The 20,788-nt window shown below is 33.9% G+C and overlaps 1 protein-coding gene across 2 annotated transcripts; it reads right to left on the bottom strand.

Moving 5' to 3' along the window:
- Nucleotides 1-906: 906 nt before the first annotated feature.
- Nucleotides 907-19,320, bottom strand: LOC107170176 (uncharacterized). Of its 2 annotated transcripts, XM_089224235.1 has the most exons (6): nt 18,156-19,317; nt 14,707-15,167; nt 10,118-10,231; nt 5,795-5,932; nt 2,793-3,014; nt 907-1,811 (listed from the first exon to the last, which is right to left on the bottom strand). In XM_089224235.1, exons 2-6 carry the CDS (start codon nt 15,107-15,109, stop codon nt 1,237-1,239), a joined length of 1,452 nt encoding a protein of 483 aa, XP_089080361.1. In that variant the 5' UTR covers nt 15,110-15,167; nt 18,156-19,317; the 3' UTR covers nt 907-1,236. The 2 variants fall into 2 exon arrangements, with proteins under 2 accessions (XP_089080361.1, XP_089080362.1); XM_089224236.1 differs by lacking the exon at nt 5,795-5,932 and having other exon boundaries at nt 18,156-19,320.
- Between the last annotated feature and the right edge of the window lie 1,468 nt (nt 19,321-20,788).

Here is a 20,788-nt window from a genome sequence, read left to right as displayed (position 1 = left end):
CACGCACACACACAACAGTAACAATACGACGCGTATAATACGCAGCACCGTCGGCGGGCTGGCGCGCGTACGTGTGGTGCGCGCCGCGCCGCCAATTGGTCTCGCGGGGAAAGTCGCGGGAGTTATGAATTCCTTAGCCCGCGCCCGCAAGTAGTAGGATAATGAATATTCCGCTCGTCATAACTCCCCGTGTCCGCGTGCCCACATTATTGTACAGCAGCTATGATATTTTTATTCCCCGGCGGCTCGGAGCTGCGTAGGTTACTTACAGCCCGCGGCGCGCCGAACAATCTTCTCGCGTACAATATATATACAACATGTGCGGGCGCGCAATGGGCGGTGGTGGGGCGGGGGCGGGAGCGTGTGGCGGCCCACCGTAATGAATAATACATGACCGTTGGTATCTACACGCCGCGCGCGGGTCCGTGTGTACGCGTGCAAACCGTCTCCGCCCGTTCATTACGGCCCTGTCTTATTACGGCGGCGGCGGCCAAAAGTTCATTTGCGCGCCGTAGCGCGGCGGCGGTTTTCGATATGCGAAAACTGTATATTATTATTATTATTTATACACACTGCGCCTCGGTTACTTCCTCCCACCCTCCGTCTGCCGCCCCTTCTTCGCCACCGTTTTTCGTATAGCATTAGATTCCGCCGAGAGATTTTCAACCGTTTTTGGCGGACTGATCCGCATGAAAGATGAAAACGTGACACCGCACGCAATACCGTCAAAAGTATACAATATCATATTATTAATAATAGACTATTATAGGTATGTCATTAAAATCTGATACACATACTTATATCATGTTGGTAATCCTGTAATAATTGCAGTGTGTATCGTCGTACCATTATGACGTTATAGGTATAATATTTTAATAAGGAAGATCGTAAAATACGTTATTAGAATATCGTTAATATTAATATATTACGTGAATCACAAGGTTTATATACATCGCACGATAATATATATATATGCCTATATCATACATGGGTAGGTTTGATAATAAATATTAATATTATGATCTATAATTGATCTAGGAATAGTCTTAATCGTGTACAATAATTTTTACAACACAATATATACGAGTTATTTTAATAATTTTAAATCTAATTTTCGTCTGATATCATATATTATCAAACACATCGTAATAAAAACAATAGTGTAGGAAGGCATACATAATATAGAGACAAGGCAGATCCGCGGACGGTCGTCGGGTAGTGTCGATCCTATACCATTCAATAAGGTCTCCAGACCGCCGAGTGGTCAGTCGCGGCCACTGCCTGTTGGGTGGGCCTCTGCACGGCGCCGCTGACCTGCAAATGATCATCGCCTCCGTCGTCGCCGGGTTGGTGGTAGTGATGGTGGTGGTGATGATGTCTGGTTGTGTTGCCGGCCGCGGACGCGTGGTACAGCTGAGAGTATAGTTGCAACGACGCCGGTAACTGCATGCCCGTCGTCAAGTGACCGCCGCCGTGGTAACCTCCACCGCCCAGTTGATCGTAACCATGCGCGTGGCCGATGGCCATCATGTCGTCCGTAGACCCACCGGGCCCGGTAGGTGAGTCGGGCGCCGACGAGTCGGTCGACCGGGGACCCGACGAAGTGGACGGGTGCAGGTCCGGCGCCGGCGGGGGCATCGACTGGTCGTTAACTGTCGTCTGCTGTTGCTGGTAACCCCTGACCGCCGGGAACCCTGTACGGTCGTGTTGCTGGTGACAGTTGGACGACGACGACGACAGCAGCAGTTGATGTTCTAGGTCGCCTGGCCCGTTGGCGGTTGGCACGGTCGTGTCCGCAAACGGTGGCATCACTTTGAATAGGAAACAAAAACAATAATACGCGACGCGTTCTTAGTCTGATTATTATCATTATTCATTGTTTAAAAACTATAATGTGGTTATTGAGATATAATAATTTTAATTTAAAATATTTCAATAAAAGAAAAAAGGTGCAGATAGTTTAAGCTGCACAATCATCATAACATGTGACCCATACATGTATATATTGTGTATAGTATTTAAAACAAAAATATGTACATATTTTTACATATTTAAATTATTAATTCAATATTTCTTCCCATATTAATTTTAAAAATTTAAGATTTACCTACTTATTTATTGTACATTGCCTATAGTGTCTAATAACTCAAAAAAACTCGAATTGTAAGTTGACTTCATAAACAAGTCAAATTAATAATCAGTCATTCAGTCCGACTATTTCAAAAGTCCGATTTTAAAATCATATTGATCTTTAGTAGTTATTATTGTGTACATGCTAGGAAATGAAAAGAGAATCACCACACATTTATCTGAATGTTGATATGAGAGATGGTTTGAGAGAAATAAAATCTTTAAGGGAAGTTAGCTAAATTATTTCAGATGAGGTAGATGATTTAATCAACGTTTACACATTACCGCAAGAACCTACGTCATGCAAACGAAATGTAATGCAATTCGATGTAAATTCACTAATGAGTTAATAATAAATATTCGGACAAAATAAAAAAAATGCATAATGCATAATTCGAATTAGGAGGTAATAATATAGAATAATATTATATATAGTTACCGGGGTAACCACATATACCTACGAGCATAGGCATAAAGTTGGTGGGAGTGGCTAAGGGGGCTTAGCCCCCTATTATTCTGTCCATGTATGAGAACTGAATCACTGCTTTATTTTTAAAAAGGAAGGCTATAGCCCCCCCCCCTTATAAATTCATCACGCTACTCCATTCCTAGGTTAGGTATTTAGAACCGGTTCGTATGTCAGAATAATGTCAGGTACTTACCGGCTGTCGTTGACTGCGCATTGACCGTGCACGTCGTGAACAAGTCGTGTTGATGTCCGGCCGACAAGGAGGTATGAAGCTCGGACGCGGCAACAGAGCCGGTGAATCCGGTGGAGAGCGCGGGCGTCGTGAAGTTCGTGCACCCGCCCCCGCCAGGCCACGTCGAGTACGCGGTTGAATGAGAGTATCCCCACGAGTGATGTGGAGCGAACTGACCCATATCTGTCAACAACCGCAACACCGATATAAAATTTAATATTATGTTATTGTGGTCATCATCATTTCGATTATAATATAATGTTAAATACGTATAATATATAAACGCACGATTCATATTTTCATATCTATCTAGGTTAGGTTATAGTGATTATTATCACTGTATGAAATATAGGTATAATAATATGAACATAATATACTACATTATAGTATATTATGTATTATATCGATCGATGTTATTAAACTATCGATCATTATTATTGATGCGATAAATGTACCACGTCACTGCTATCACTGAACACACAAAAACCCTCGCCCTCTCCCTCCATGGCACCGTGGGCATCATACAAATGACCATCCCATATTCGCTGTCGCAGCACATTCGTGCAGTCGACTCGCGCGCGTAAGATGATGAATGAACTGAGAAACGAGGTTATTGCTGCAGTATAATATAATATAATATATTATAACATGGTTGTATGGTTGTCCGGACGGTGTTAAAATCGTTTAGGCGGTAATACACCGTGATACACCGAGCTACAGGATGTCCAAATCGGTTTAGCTATCATTAATGACACGGGACTCGGGACCGAATGGATTTCGCGCGTGAATTGATGATATCGAGTGCGTAAACGAAAGATATAATAGTATGAATAATAGAATATATCCGACCGCACGTTGGCCGCCACCCGCGCGTAAAAATGATAAATTCGTTATAAAATACGCCCTGTGGTGACGAATCGCCTCGGTATAGCTATATATAAGTAAATTCGATGATATAATTATTATTGTTATCATCCTTACCGTCCGTTCCGGATTAGTTAAATGACCGATAAGTATTAATATGTTTTTCATTTTTCATGACACTGTTACAATGTTATAAATGTATTACGCACGCGACGTTACATCGTTTATCCATCGGTATGTCATTGTTGTCATAATGCGGTATAGGACAAAAATTATTGCGACTACCATACCGGTTTACTGATGTATTATAATGATATACGCAATACTATAGCTGAATATACCACCTTTGCCAGTTAGAAGTTTTTTTTTGCGAAAAATCCTATATGTAGTATGTACGCTAAATATAATGTGTATCTCGGTTTAAGTGTACCTCAGTTCACGGTTAAATCGGTGTCAGACGATTATCAAGCTTGGTGAAATAATTCAACCTATACATAGGCAACCGCAAATTGTGAATTGGATTTGGCACTTGATATAATTATTAACGAACTTTAATCTATTTTATAAACTTTTTTGATATCTCTAAACACAATTTAAGAGATTTTTGTCAAAATCAAATTGGTAGTTTTTAGCGTTATACATATAATATATGAGCTACAACTATGTATTTCATTTTAAGAAAATAGTTTCTTTAATCTTAGCCGCATTAACGTGACAATTTGATTCATGTTTTTACTTAATTTGGTCGAATAACCACTAGTACCCATTTATGCATACGAAAAAATAATTAAAATATTAATCCCTGCATGGCTACATCCCTACTATTACTATTATAACCTGTGATAAACGGCAATCTTTCATCATAAATACAAATATTTCAGTTTCCATTGTGATTGTGAATCTAAAAATCCATGTTTAAGGCTTTGATAACCTCTTTAAAGTACAAATTTTGAAAAATTCTTCTTAATAGGTCTCAATTACACTATCTACACCATATAACAAAACTATTCTGATCAAATTTCATACTCATATCTTTGGTGGTTCCGGGTATTTGATGATAAATTATTTAGTCAGTCAGCTTTTATAAATTTATATATAATTATATATATATATATATTGGTCACAATTTCGTTACTCTTATTCTCTGCTCTTCTTCAACAACTATAGTATTGGTACCTAATATGATTACGTATATACGAATACGCGGTGATAATCAAATGCATTTCTACATCGTGCATGGTAATATGGACTATAGAGGTACGATTTATGACTAACACATGCGTTTGAATATAATATAGAACACATACACGTTCCAGAATACCGAGTTATATAGAGAGAATTCGAGCACATGATTTCAAACTAAACACATTTTTTTCGTCTTGAAAGTATGTATGTTCTACCGTTTACGCATAACCAATATTAAAACCGTATTGATTTTATACAAACACATCTGAAAGAATATTTTGGCGAAATTAATTTTTTTATTTAAATATGTATAACAAAATTTCACTGCGGTTTATAACTGTTATTATTTTTCGTACATGGCAGCAGTAACGACAACATAATGAAAACCATAAAAACAAAATAGGAAAATTTACTGTGATTATACGCATTATTAAAAACAATAGCCATGTTACGCTTCTTGTTATTATAAATCTTTCAACCTCGTATCACAGTGTTATATAACTAATAACGCTGAAATGCATTTTTAAACTGCACTATAATATATGCGTTATATTATTACTACACTGTTGTTAGGTACACCGGAGGGCTTATGTCATCGAAGCAGATATTATTTAAACCTAATGCGATAATACTTAAACAAGATCGGCAAGATACAATATCCACGCGTAATATGATATTACTTTATTTTGTAGTCGTTTGTTATCGTTTCAAAGGAACATTATAATATACCCATGGGAATCGACCCTCGAGTACAGATACACATACCACCCCTGCTGTACCTGCAGTTATTAGTCAGCCAGTTTTAAAAACCTCCCCCCTCCAAAAAAATAAAATAAAACATAAAATGCGGATTACCGTTATTGTGGCGTATAATTTGTGTCATAGTGATTATAGTATTACGTCTACGAACTCACTTTGACAATTTGCCATAGCTGGCATGCGGAATGCAAGTGGATCGGCAGTCCTGTGCAGTGGATCTAATGGATTAGCGAAGTGCGTCGATAAGAACGGTCTTTGCCCAAAAGCAAAAGCGTGGAACTGTTGCTGTTGCCCTAAAAGGAAAAGAACATAACTTTGAGTTAAAACGGTTTTATTATACCATATTATATTCATACAATACATTGGAATTTTATGGTTATTGCTTTATTTATAACAGACATCGGATTCATAAGAGTTTAATTTCATAATATTTTAAGTTATTACTTATTTTATAATATCATAATATCACGATTTTGCTTGAATTCAGTTTATTCATGCGTTCAAAATACCATCAAAGGCAAACAGTAATAATTTATATAATTACAGTTTTACTTTTCTTTATATTATTATTAATTAAATTATCAAACAGATTAAAATTATCGTTTATGCTGCAAGCAAAATATGAGGATAATAATACCCATGTAATTGATGAGTACAGCAACTATATTGTAGATTGTTAATATTCCTGAATTTTATATTTAGGTAGGTGTATTCATAGAGATATACGCTGTATTCAAATCTCGTATGAATATGTATTAGTATATTAAAGTTAACGGTTTTTTAATTACATAACGCCTCATTGATTTGTGTATATATAATTATTATATTACGTTATAATATGTAACACATCCAAAAAATATATAAGTATATTATGTACACATAATATCCTTAAAATTATATTTCAAATTAAAACCAAAATCATCTTATCCTCTTATCCGAATATTAAAATATGTAGAATCATGATATGGCATGCGCATTATTTATTCTTTTAAAATATTCCACTGTGCGTTTTACATGTAATAAACATTTTTGCTATTAAAATATTAAAAATTTACAATGGTTGAAAAAGACGCATCGAAGATAAAATAAATATACGTGACCGGCAGTCACCAAGAAGGATTTTATTAGAACGAGTCAGTGACCGCGTGGTTTAGGATTACGCCACAACATTTTTTTAATCTAGTCTTAATAATTTATAGATAATAATGTCCTATATTCATTTTATCCTTTCCGGACTTAACTTTTTTAACCATAAAATATTAAATTACTAATTTAAAGTTAAGGTAATTCAGTATATTTAGTATAGGTTAATGTTCAACTAATTTTATAACGTTTTGGAGAAAATAAATTATCTTCAATCAATCTTTAAAAATAAAGAATATCAAAAGTTAGAAAGATAAGTCTACTTATATTTATATAGGAAAATGACAACAAGTCATATTAAGATTCTATAATCATAAACAAATAGCCAAAATTAAAATTTGAAAATAATAATCATATTATGGATATTATTTCTGATTAAGTTTAGCCTAAAAATAATATTTATTAATTATTTAATATAATAGATAAATGTCATTGATTATGGATTAAATTTTTTTCACCTACACAAAGGATGACAATTGCTACGTTAATAAAAACTATAACTTAACACAAACGTTTTGATAATATTACTATTTATTCCAAGTAGGTACCTATAGTTAATTTCTGTCTTACATAAAAAAAAAAAAATTATTACTACAAATATTTTATTAATAAGTTATTAAATAGTTTTTTAGAAAAATTAAGTTATAGACATGAAATTATATTGTAAACATAACGGGAAATTTATGGATGTCACAAACGAAAAAATAAAATTTTAGGTATACCTGATATAAATATATAATATTTTAGTTTTAATATTTTCTTATGTTAGCACATCTAAAATAGTGAAAAACTCACTTCATTGTTTGACTAATTTGTCTACATGACTTATGTTTCATATAATATTTGAAGTGGTGTGTGAGTGACATGCAAATTTAAGTTACATTTAGATGAAAAATTACGCACATTAAAAGTAATTAAAAATTAAATTACGTTGTATTTTATCGAGTAACAAGAGCTCATCATATTTTACCCATAATATGAAACTAATACTTATGTAAACAATTTTAAATTTATTTTTACAAAATTTTAACTTTTGATATGATTTCACGGTACACTGTGCAATTGCGGCGTGCCGAAACGTAGAGCAAAAACGCCGGAATAGCGTTGGACAAAATAATATGTTCTTATCCTCGAGTTTTCTGATTCGATTTTCCGGGATAATGCCTTTGGAAAAAGTTGAAACTATGTTATATACATATATATATAGGTCTAGGCGTACTCTACATCACTCACAAGCGTCTAAAGTGGAAACGGCAATTAATGGGGACCTGTACAACAGCTGCAACGGCCGGGCACGTGTGTGGTTATCCCACAAGCTGCCCTGCCAACCGCCTCGCACGACACGTTCCCCCTCACCACCATCCTTCCACCCACGAGATAATAAATGATGGCGAATCGTCAAGGCGATCAGTTTCCAAAGTCATTAAACGTGGCGCGAACGTCTAAAGTTCACAGGCCCGTGATTTGTCCGGATCGTTTGGGTTAATAAATACATACGTACCTATATATATCACTATATATACTATACACATATATATACATGGTCTTATATATACACATATTGTACTATTCTCTCAATAACTCGCGGCTGCAATCCGGACGAGACCGGCTTTTATGGTGCGCTATATATAATGTGCGAGCGCAGTGTTTATACCGTCCGAACGCCGACAGAAAGGACGCCGCTGCCATCGAGACATAATATATAATACATGAATATTATATATATATATATATATCATAATATAATAATAATAATAATATGGTATATATAATATTATGTATATTATATCTACATTCGTAAACCGGATTTTGTTTTATTTGAGCGTTTCTTTTTTAAACACCGGCACCGGCGTGTCGTTTAAAGAGACCGCGTGCGTATAAACAAACCATCACGTCAAAAATGCCTTTCATGATGTGCGCAATGTATTGTTAGCTGCGGCGGGATGCGGGCCAAAGGGACCAGTCGTCATCATAAAGACGTTGGCTGCGGCGGGTGACGGGCTGCACCCCTCATAAAAAACACAAGTTCGACCTCAAAAGCGCTCAAAACGCATGCCAGTCGCATCGTCTGTTTAGAAGCGGGCACAAAGACACTCACGAAAAGCATATTATGTTATATTTATTTTTTTATTTTTTATTTTTTTTATCGTTATAATATTGTGACATTTGCGAATGGATAGATATTATCAAGTTATTTATTCGTTAGTATGTCGTAAAATTGCTCAGGTATACATAATTATGTTATTGAGTGAAGAAACACATAAATTACGTAGGTTCTTTTACAATATATATATATTGACGGATTCTAAAATTATTACGTACCAAACGAAGATGATAATATCCTCAGTGTGCTAATTATTTATATTATATTTAGTATGAAACTAAATTGTAATAACTAAAAATACTAAATTACATACGTTGTCAACAAAATAATGTAATTTTCAAGTCTTCGAACCAATTGATTAAATACAATAATATTATGTTAAATAGCATGTGTTAAACTATAACCTAATGATTTCACATTGCTATAATATTTTAAGTACTGTCAGGCACGCCCGCAGAGATGTAGCTCACTAGGTGCAAATTTTTTTTAATATCAATATAAGATTGTTACTAAGACAGTACTGTACTGTATAAAACAGGAAAATATGTAACAAGAAAACAAAATCTGTTATTTTTATTCGCATGAAATGCTATTTCAATAAAATTATATATTATAGTTTATAATAGTTATTATTTCGTATTTTTCCTATATGATAATATTTATTTTTAGAACTATTCCTCTTGAATATTTTCCAATAAATGACTGTCCTTTCCCATCCAATCCTATGCATTATTATATTAATTAATATGATTTTAGACTAATACGCATAAACATGTAATAAAGTAAAAAATTTTGTTCTCAATTTTAGTGTCTTGATCAATATTTTCCTAATTTATATTGTCATGAAAAATACGAATCCACATGAATAATTTACTAAAAAATGTTGTCTCACTTTTATATCCTCAGAAATATTTTTCTAATCTATACTGTTCCCGAACAGTACTATTCGCATTATTATTCTACTGTTTCTAAATACTCCTGGGATAATACTGTAGTTTTGAAAAATATCATTAAACAAAATACATATTGATCTTTGAAAATAACATAATTTCTATATTTTATTATTTTTCTGAAATATCATTCACGATAAAACATTCAGACCGGATGACTATATTCCTGAAAAATAAGGTTCCGTATGAATTTTTTGTATTTTCCTCTTTTTTATGTATTCCAAATAATAAATATATCTAAGACTTGGGAATAAAAAGGATGGTAGTACTTATTTACTTACGTGTTTTGGAACGTGGTTCTCTAGGTCCGTCCACAGTGACTTTGATGGCTTTATTGTAAGTAGTAACTTGTGGAGGTGAACAGCTCACAGTTATAGTCAGCGTAAAACTCTTGCCTGTAACGTAAAAAAAAACTAATGTTATATAAAAAGTCGCACAAAATTAACAAATTATTGAATAAAAATAACACAATATCCGCAAGTAGGACAGTATCCTGTTAAATTTTAAATTAACAAACAAAATTATTATGGATAAGAAAAATATCATGGATGTAAAACTTAATTTTGTCAAAAGGATGTTCACAATTATTCTACAGGTAAGTGTTGAATCTTGCAGTTAATATTATAACATATTAATACAATTAATGTATTATAGTTTTTTAAGTAATTTTTATTACCAGTTAATTTTCAAACAATTTATTTCTACACCTACTTATACTTTATGTAATATTGTAGAATTTTTCTATATGTACTATTTATGTATGATGATTTATAATGTAATATATTATATATATATTACATTTCTTTTAACAATATGTAGAAATAATAGTTTTAATTGATTTCTTATAAATTTCATTTCTAACCGATTTTTGATTGACAAATGTTATCGCTTTGTTTATTGCCATAAAACCACAAATCAACAATAAAAACAAAAAAGCGGGTAAATGGATGTCGCTCTGCTGGTGGTGGGGTGGACCTCAGACTAGGGTAGGTTGGATTTGAATGCAATGATAGATATTGTATACGAAAAACGATTCTGAACGGAGATGATTTGTCAGTCTAGGATATATTATATTTAAATATTGTCAAATATTCTATTTTGAAACAAATATTTTATTTTTCAGTTAGGATGCTTTTTTTTTCATTTCATTGCATGTTAATCAATTTTTCCACAAACATTGCATGTAGTTATCATAATTCATAATTAATAAAATAATACATTTTTTGAAAATTAAACTGTATATAGATAACACTAACATAAACATTTGGTGAAAATTTCAAGTATTTACAGTGATTAGTTTTTGAATTACAACCATAAAAAATAATCATTTTGGTCGAAAACTGGTTTTCCATAAAAATTCCCGTTTTTCTGTCACTTTTTTTTTGTTTTTCTCAATTTTTTTGAAAACTGCTGGAAAATGTTTACTTTTGACCTCTATAATGCACCAAGGATATTCACTTTTACATCGGAAACCACCCCCAAAGTTAGAAATTGAAGCATTATTTCGACTAGTTATGCTGTACACACACACACAAAAAAAAAAACACACATCATTGTAAAATCAATACATTCATCACTTCGTTCAGAATCTAAAAAAAATTAAATAAATATTATAAATTCCGAAAATATAATTAAGCTTTGACATTTTGAGGGAAGAGTTCGTAGAACGTGGAATCGTAATAATATGATTGATTTTGTAGGTTATATAAAATAAATTATAGCTGCACATGACGACATAGCGTTATTTTAAGTAAACGGTAACTGATGTTTACGGTATTTGCGAATGCTAGTAGGTAAACCTAGTTTCTATAAATACCATATTGCATAGTTAATGTAAATATTCCTACCCAATATAACCTATAGTATCGTGACAATACCGCGTAGTTATCGACAGTGAACGAATTCTGGATATTACAAATCAAAGTAGATAACTACCGCCAGTTCTGAAAATCATAAATTGTGTGATTATAAGAATATATAGGTGTATAAAATTAAATCGGCGTGAAAATGTTTATTTGACTATAAATTACAATGGCGGTTATGTCTTCGTCAGGCTGTAAGACTACCACAGACTGAACAAATAATATACAGAGTATAAGCTGTCGTATATTCCCCGTTTTCTCATGATCATAAGTTTAACACAGACAAAATACGGTGATCCACCCTATATTACATATACGATTATAATTATTATCAAAAGGGGACCTCCAACCCGGGTGTAAACGTGCAGATAAAGCTTCTACGACGAGAAAACGGCCGTGTTCCGATGAAGGGAAATCGCGTTGCATTGACCTGACATCCACCCCGCTTTCATACACGCGCGCACGCACGCACACACACATACGTACTTTAAACTACGTTTCATACGATTGTGTGTGTGCGTGTGTGTTGGTACACGTATAATGGACCTAGACAGATGACGGCCACGGTGTGTGTTTTACATTTTTTTTTTCCACCGCAAGAGTGCCTATAATATGCACAAAATACGTACCACATCACTCGTACTGAAAATATTAAAATACTACGACGAGAGAGAGGCGGTCATCGTCATCGTGTTAATTTGTCGGGAAAACATAACGAGGGGAATGATAAATCTTGTTGGAAAAACTCGACGTTTATGCGATAATAACTACTGCTGTAGTCGTACAATGTAGGTGCATATATTATGTATATTAAACGTATGTACATTGTACACACGACCCGCGGCGATGGTTCGTGCGCGCGCGTAATTATTATAATTGAGTGGAAAGTCGTGTCGGCGACAACACCCGCGGCGGTGCAATATAAACGTTCGTAAACCGTGTTACCGCTATGGTTTTGTTTTTTTACCGTTAATTTTATTATTACGTTTTAATTGACGGCGACACTATAATTGTCCGTTGCCGTGGTTTTGTTGAATGCCGATGAAAAGTCATATCTTTTTTTATATAACACATAACACGACGCGACGCAAATTTGTAAACATTTTTGTCAATACAAATATAGTATTGTTGTAGTTATTTCGTTTAATACGCTACTTCATCATTTCTAAAAACTTCGAAAAATCGTAGATTCCGGCTTCAGTTGCGTGAAATTTTTTTTTTAACTGTATAAAACGAAATAATGGTGGTGTTAACTAAAAAATATATTTTTATAATATTAACACTTTAATGAGACTTAATTATGTACCATAATAATGGTTAATATAATATTCTGATTGTATGGTTTAAATTATTATAAACAGTGAAATAGTCGTTTTTATTTAACACTGTATAAATGTCTATTTTGTGGTAAAAATGACTAATTAATACATTGTATTTAACAGAGATTATTTTTGTAGCTAAACATTTTTATCTAGGACTTATACAAGTTTATGTATATTGTTGTGTATTTATTGTTGTTATATAGGAGTTAGTCTAGTACTATAAATAAAATAAATATGATATACCTAATATTAATCATGATGTAATTGTAATACATTATTGAAAATACTTGTGAAATTTAAAAGCAAGAATCGTAAAAATACTTCAAAGAAATAAAATGATGGTCGTTGATTATTTTGAGACATTTAAAAATAAAGTAGGTTTCTACTATATAGCGTTGTTTTATCTATTATTAACGATGCTAAAATCTTTTTTACATAGATAATTTGAAATACTAAATACTTGTAATATTTTTGAATAATTTTAGTTTTTACTGTAGTCTGTAATTGTTTTATTTTATTTTTAAGATTGATATTTCCAACTATATACAAAATAAATATATAAAGTACATAACTATAGCCATAGGTTAGGTTAGGTATGGTATTTTTGTAATTAAAATACCTATTCAAAATTAAATAAGTTGTTCAGACAATAGAATAAGTACGTATTATTTCGGAAAGGATATGTGGATGACTGAAAACTCCTAGCAGAAAAAATTACACATATCGTATACCATGGGTGGTACCTTTGGTCTGATACCAAATGACATTCCCTGCTGGTAAATAAAAAGCAACACCAGCAGGAATCCAAGAGAAGTCCTATTATCTGAAATTGCGTGTTCTGGTCAAGTATTTGAAATACCTAATGGATTCTAAAAGGAAGCACTGGAAGCAGTGTATATAATTCTCTAGATCAGTGGCCACCAAAAGATGGTCCATGAGATTAAAAAGTATTTGTAGGTTTAAAAGTAATGAGACTTCTGATTGTTGTGATTGGTGATATATGTTCTATGCATTTGTACACAATAATTCGGAATTACATTCTAATCCAAAACCACGATACATAAGTTATACAATCGATTTGAGAATTGTTTCTTCCCAATTCAATGAAATTTGGAGTCGTCAGTCATTTTTTAGTATAATTATTATCAATCGATTAAAATATAATTTATTTGGACCAAGTTAGAGAAATACGTTTTAAATAAATTATTGGAGAGCAGCTATACTTTTTATCTCAGTATACTCAGTTAATAATTTTTATACATTTGCTATTTGTAGGCACATCTGGAGTGATTACTGAAGAGTCTAACCTTTCAAAATTATGATAGTTATACATATCATAATAATTATATACAATGCAAAGTGTATGGTATTAATCCAAAGGTAAAATAGAGAAAATTAGTTGATTAGAACTTAAAAAATGTTTAGAAGACTATATTTGGCCAGTTGGGAATAAGCAAATAAATTCGTTAAAATAACAAATAATCAGTATAAAAACAATAGCACAAAACAACTATGAAATCAAAATTTAGCAGTAAAAAAAAAAAAATTGGAATAAATAGAACTTTTACTGAGCCTCTGTTTGTTAGCTGTTGTTTGGATGCTTTTATAGTTATTGTTTTGTACTACAGTGTATTAAATTATATGAGAAATAATATATTATTACGTATTTTAATACTACACACTGACCTCTGCCACTTCTTCCCACAAATCGCAGATCGTTGAACTTGGCCACTTGGTTCTTCATCAGAGCGGTGCAGTTGCGCAGCTCCGCACAAAAGTTCTCATCGTTGCCCGCACGTATGGTGACGGCTGTTCCATCGGGCACTTCACCCAGCGCCACTACTTTGAACGCTACCGGAAGTGTCTTGTTGGACCGCCAGTGCGTGGGAAGTATGGTGCACACCAGAAACGGGCTGCCGGTACGTACCAGCTCGCCGGGGTGTTCAGACAGAAAATCTCCCAGCGACCGTTCGGCCAGTATGTCGGCGGTCATCTTGGCGTACGCTTCCGACAGGCCGTTGTCAGCTCCGGAACCGGGCACGGTAACGCCACCCCCGCCACCGGTCATTTGGACGCCCTTCACCACCATTCCACCGCGGTGGACTTCCGCGGTCGTCGCGGTCGGTAAATACGTAACGGACCTGGTTCTGCAAAATCACGTGAAACGATGTTATTATATGTCAATATAATGATAATATTATTATAATATATAGTTCATGTAAGCTAAACGATGTAAAATGACAATGTAATAATATATGAAACCGATGAAAAAATAATTTATAATTACCAATTATATGGATAAAATACTTATTTCAAAATTATTTTAATACATCTTTCGTTTTTTCTAAACCACCGTTAAATTTAACATTTATTTTATAGACATCTTAGTTCCCTGAAACCAATAGACTTTCATATTATATTAATGTTTAATTTTTCTGATGTATTTAGTTAATAATCATAAAAAAAAAAAATATTTTACAATATAACTAAAATAAAAATGTATAGAACTTAGCAGTGAATTTGATTTCGTTTTGTCGATTTTTTTGTGGAATAATTAATACTCTATTTATTTTATCATTATGAAATTTATATATGTACATAATAGGTACCTGATAAATTATTCGATAAGCTTAATAGGGAATCAATAGCTTATCATTTATTTTTCATACCATAAACATTCAAAGTAAATTTAGTATCGACTATCGGGAGACAATTGTTGTCATCATTATTCATTAATAATAAATATAAACCATACGCTTAACCATTTTTTAAGTGTATAGCTAAAATGGTTTTTTGAACTTAATGCATTAACCTTATACAATTTATAGCTAATAAGTGCAGTCGTTTAGACTAGGTATAGATAGATAAACCAGCAATGTGACATTTAAGTAATGAGTGCTTTAACGAAATCCATTTTTCTCCATGCCTGCTGCATATTCGAATCCCCTTTAATCCATCAAAGGGGTTGACGAGAATATAGAATTAAGGGATGTGATAAACGTTCAACGTGCAAGGTGTATAACTGGTGTGAAATACTTAAAGACACGTCACATCGCCGTATTTCCATTTTAAAGTTTATGTCTAGTTGAATGGAGAAGCAATAAGTGTTTAGACCCTCGGTAAAATATCTACAACAATATCGTACATAAAGACACTGCAATATTATAATATATTACACAGAAATTCCGAAATTGCATTACACAAATGGCGCTTATAGTTACGCCGTTGATACTCCTATACACGATGCTGCAAGTATGTAACTATTTTTAATACATGCATATAACAAGGTTATGTAATTGCACAGAAAACGATTTTAAATTAATTAAACGTTGTATTATACATTTAATATATATTATATATAGTATCTAAACAACAAAATTGCAATTGGGCGGTTTCATTATTTACAACAATATATTATATATTTTTTTTAATACAATAAATAATATTTTTAACAAGTAATAATTAAAACCAATCATGTTAAATCTTAATAATAATTAACTAAACTAATACACTTAATTGTGTAGAACCTGCTTAAAATGTTTTACGATGTACTTATCAATAATTATAATAAAATCATAGTATGACGTTCAAATACCTAAATAATAATGTGTGTAATACGTATTGTTTAAACATATGCATTTGTGTAGCTCTGTAAATTAGAAATATAATATTAATTTGGATTGCTTAATTTACTGCAAACACCTATCATACAACCAAAATCATATTTACGTTGTGCCTCTGTTATAACTATTGACGAAAACAATATTATATGTTATATAATATAATAATTGGTAATTGGAAAATAATTTTATAAAACTTTTCAGCAATTTAAATGTTGTCATCTTTTTAATGTAGGTACAGTAAAATTAACACCACCAATATACTGAATACTGATTATTATACTTCTGACGATATTTTTTAATAAGTAAAAAATTCGGGGGTAATAACAAAATCCTAAAGTAATATTGGATAAACGCAGAATGTCAGAATGATAACTAACATAAAATATCCAGTTGGAGTTTACCTTCGTAAATGTATAGTTATTTCTGTTATTGGATTTAATAATTATAAGTACCTACATGCCGTTATAATACTTTAATTTTTTTACTACTAATCAGTAATCACTATGAAATAGGATATATTTTATAACTGGTAATTGATAAGTTATGTTTATATAATATTATTCAAATACGTTTTCTATAAAAATTAAAACTTGTAACTTATAAATATAAGTACCTAATAACTATTCAAATACTACTGTAGCGATATAATTTTTAATAGCAATTAATGTTATGTACATTGTTTATTCTTAATTTTGAAGAATTTCAAACATGATTTTAATCTTTGATAATAAATTATATACTATTTTAACTTTATTTTAGTTACATATTAAAATATATTATTTTAATTATTATTATGATATTGAGTAGGTGTTGTGTTGTCAAATAAATAAAACGATTATATTGCTTTTAATTGTGAGAAACTTTAAATTAAATACAGCAAAATTAACTTATAATAAAATAAAAAATTGTTAATAAAATCTGTAAATCCTAAATTATTATAACTATAGCTATTATTTTGATAATGCCATATGCAATAGTATTTTCATTAAAATTAATAACATACAATATTCATTCCTATACGATTTATAGTACAATTGAATGCAATAACAATTAATAAGGAATAACAGAATTAAAATATTTCATTTACATTTTACCAAACCGAGTTTTACATATTGACGATTATTAATAATGTCAAACATGTGGAATATTGAAGTTGTTAAATTTGAATTAACCGGTACATGAATACAGTGTAATCAATACACATGTTGTAGGTATTAAAGACGAGTGAATAAAAACAGTAAATGAAAAAACGTTGGTAATTATATAGGCTAATAATCCTAGTAATTGAAGCCTTTATGTTAATAAAAAAAAAAAAAAACGTTGTTAGAATGTGACACTTTACTAAAAAAACAAGTAAAAATTGTTCGTTTAAATGACCAGAAAAAAATCATAGATACATCAAGAACGATATTTTTAAATATATACGTGGGTAACAATCACGTGATATGCAACTGCGGCATTATAATAATATTAATGACACAAATGTTTTAATGATGGGTATGTATTACTGACCTTTGTCACGTCGCCGGCAACAATGGGCGATTTAAAAACGTGGCGGCGGTGAATCGCGGAACAGTTCAAGGTCGTTGGTCGGCTGGCGGGTAGCGGAGGGGAAAAAACACGGACGTGCCGTCGACGAAAAAAAAAAATACAAACAAACTTTCGACAGCGCTTGCGAATGACGGGCGGCAGCGGTGGCGGTGACGGTGGCGGTGGCGGTGCACCTACCACGGTTGAAGTGTAGTGTTTTTTTTTTTTATTATTATACTTTTACGACCACGTTTCCCGCTCTTTTTTTTGTTTCCTTCCGTACGCGTCCCCTCGACACCGCTGCGCTGGCGAATCGCTCGTCCGTCGTCGGTCGTTGTGGTTGCTGTGTGCCCGCGTGTATATTATGTTAATATATTATTTACGAAACGCACTACGATCGGACGCCGGTAATTACAGTAATAAAATATTATTATATGTTAACGGAAAAAAGGCCACGTGCGGACGATCGAGTTTTTTAACGTCGTCGAGTATTATATTTTAACGGACGTATTTTATTTATAATAACTAAGTGATAATTTTATCATCGTAGACGAAGACGGTATATACCCGACCGCCGGCGCGACTACACTACCTAACGACGCCGCTGAGCGAACTATACAAACGCGGCACCGCAAGTATATGCATTTACGGTATACTATACGTCTATGCGAGGGTGTGTGTGTGTGTGTGTGTGTGTAAGTTCGCTTGTGTGTGCGAGCGAACAAGCGCGGTTAAACGGCGGCGGCGCGGCGCCGGAGCTCCGGTAACCGGTATACGAAACGCGTCGCCGTCGCGGTATATATGATGCGGCGGAGCGCGCGACCCGAGTGCGTGCGCGTTTGACCGCAATATTCGGGGGTTTTCGCTCGGAGAGCGCGGCGAGTCGGTCGCGGCGGGACGCGCCCACATGGGCACCGCACACGCACGCACTTACTCGGACGGGCGAAAGGCGGCGGCGGTCGGCTGCTGTATGCGGGGTAGTAGTGGCGCCGGCGATGGGGGTGTGTGCAAGGGTTACACCTTTGGCGTGCGCGGCCGCAAAGACGCACACCGGCGGCGCGCCGAGCCGCCACCGCCGCCGCCGCACCAAGATCGAAACCAAAGTCCATCCCCGTGGCGGCGGCGGTCCGTCTCCGCTCCGTGTACACACAGCACCACCACCGCCGGAACAGCCGAGACTAACGACGACGCAAACTCCCGCCGTCCCTTACCGTTTCGCCGACCGCCCGCCCCTCCACCGTGGACTTATCTGTCGGCGTGCGTGTGCGTCGCGTACAGTCTAATTATTGTATATACTCTCGGCGCCATTGTCTTTGTGCCCGCCCCTCGTACATGCAGCAGCGTTCTCAGCAATGTATAGTGGAGGGTATATTTTTAACCCTTTTCGTGAAAGGCGCCGGCCGAAGGGATATTTTCGTATTGTCCACTACCCCTACCACCACCCCTTTCGTATGTTTTTTTTGTTTTAATGAAATTTCCGGACCCCAACGACCCTCGGTCATTTTTCTCGGACCTCACGCTGCCGTGACCGCCACCTCCACTACCCGGATGCGCGCGTTAATGCCCGCTACTGGAAAAATGCTTTGAACGTTTCGGTCCAAGCGACACGTGGACGCGTGCGTCCAGTTTGTTTCCGTTGTTCTTTCTCGGTTTATTCGTTCAAAACTTTCACATCTTTGACAGATACTATACCCGTATACGCCTATAGGCGCACCACAAAAAATAACTCCGTTTCCGTTACACATATTTTCAACATGTGCCTCGGCGGCGACGGGTTGATGGGAAAAACAGCGATTGCGGTATTGAATGATGATTGCAGGGATCTTAGTTTCTAAAATTTTCGTATTTACATATTTTCCGTGTATAGGCATATTAAACGATAGTATAGAAAATGCTATACAGGATGTCCCGCGAGGATTTACCCATTGCGATATCTCACGAAATAATAGAGATATGGAAATTCTGGTTTTATAATAAGAATCACGAAGATGAGAACTACAATTATTTCATTTATTAATTTATTTTAATGTTTTTGTAAAAAATAGAAAAAATATATTTTTTTATTTAATTATTTCCAAAAAAATTTAAGATAGCCATTTTGTAGAGTTTATTTTTCTGAAGATATTGACGTTTCAAAATTTTATTTTCATTAATTTCCTGATTTTTAATATTTTTTCTAGTTTTGAAGAAATAAAATATGATAATAATTTATAACTATTTGGAACACGGAAGGTATTCGGCCGGCCGGGCCGTATGGGAATGTGCGCGGCGTGGCGGGTCACATGTTTGATAACTTTACGGTGTTAAATAATTCGCAATTTTTCTAGAAACTAAAAAAAAATATAAAAAATCAGGAAATTAATGAAAATTAAATTTTGAAACGTCAATATCTTACGAAAAATAAACTCTACAAAATAGCTATGTTTAATTTTTTTGAAAATAATTAAATAAAAAAATATATTTTTTAACATTTTTACTAAAACATTAAAATCAATTAAAATATGAAATAATTGTAGCTCTTATCCCTATGAGTCTTATTACAAAACCAGAATTTCGATATCACCATTATTTCGGGAGATATTACAATTGGTAAATCCTCACGGGACACCCTGTAC

The sequence above is a fragment of the Diuraphis noxia genome, unplaced genomic scaffold (genome assembly GCF_037042655.1).
Source record: "Diuraphis noxia isolate RWA-SAM2 unplaced genomic scaffold, SU_Dnox_SAM2 contig0003, whole genome shotgun sequence".
NCBI lineage: Eukaryota > Metazoa > Arthropoda > Insecta > Hemiptera > Aphididae > Diuraphis > Diuraphis noxia.
The sequence above is the reverse complement of the archived record's forward strand: the minus strand, read 5'-3'. Positions and strand labels throughout refer to the sequence as shown.

Coding starts and splice junctions, on each gene's coding strand:
- LOC107170176 (XM_089224235.1), bottom strand. CDS start 15,109: ATGGTGGTGAAGGGCGTCCAAATGACCGGTGGCGGGGGTGGCGTTACC. Junction 10,232..14,706: donor TGTGGGAAGAAGTGGCAGAG/GTCAGTGTGTAG, acceptor TTTACGTTACAG/GCAAGAGTTTTACGCTGACT. Junction 3,015..5,794: donor AGCTATGGCAAATTGTCAAA/GTGAGTTCGTAG, acceptor GGTTGTTGACAG/ATATGGGTCAGTTCGCTCCA.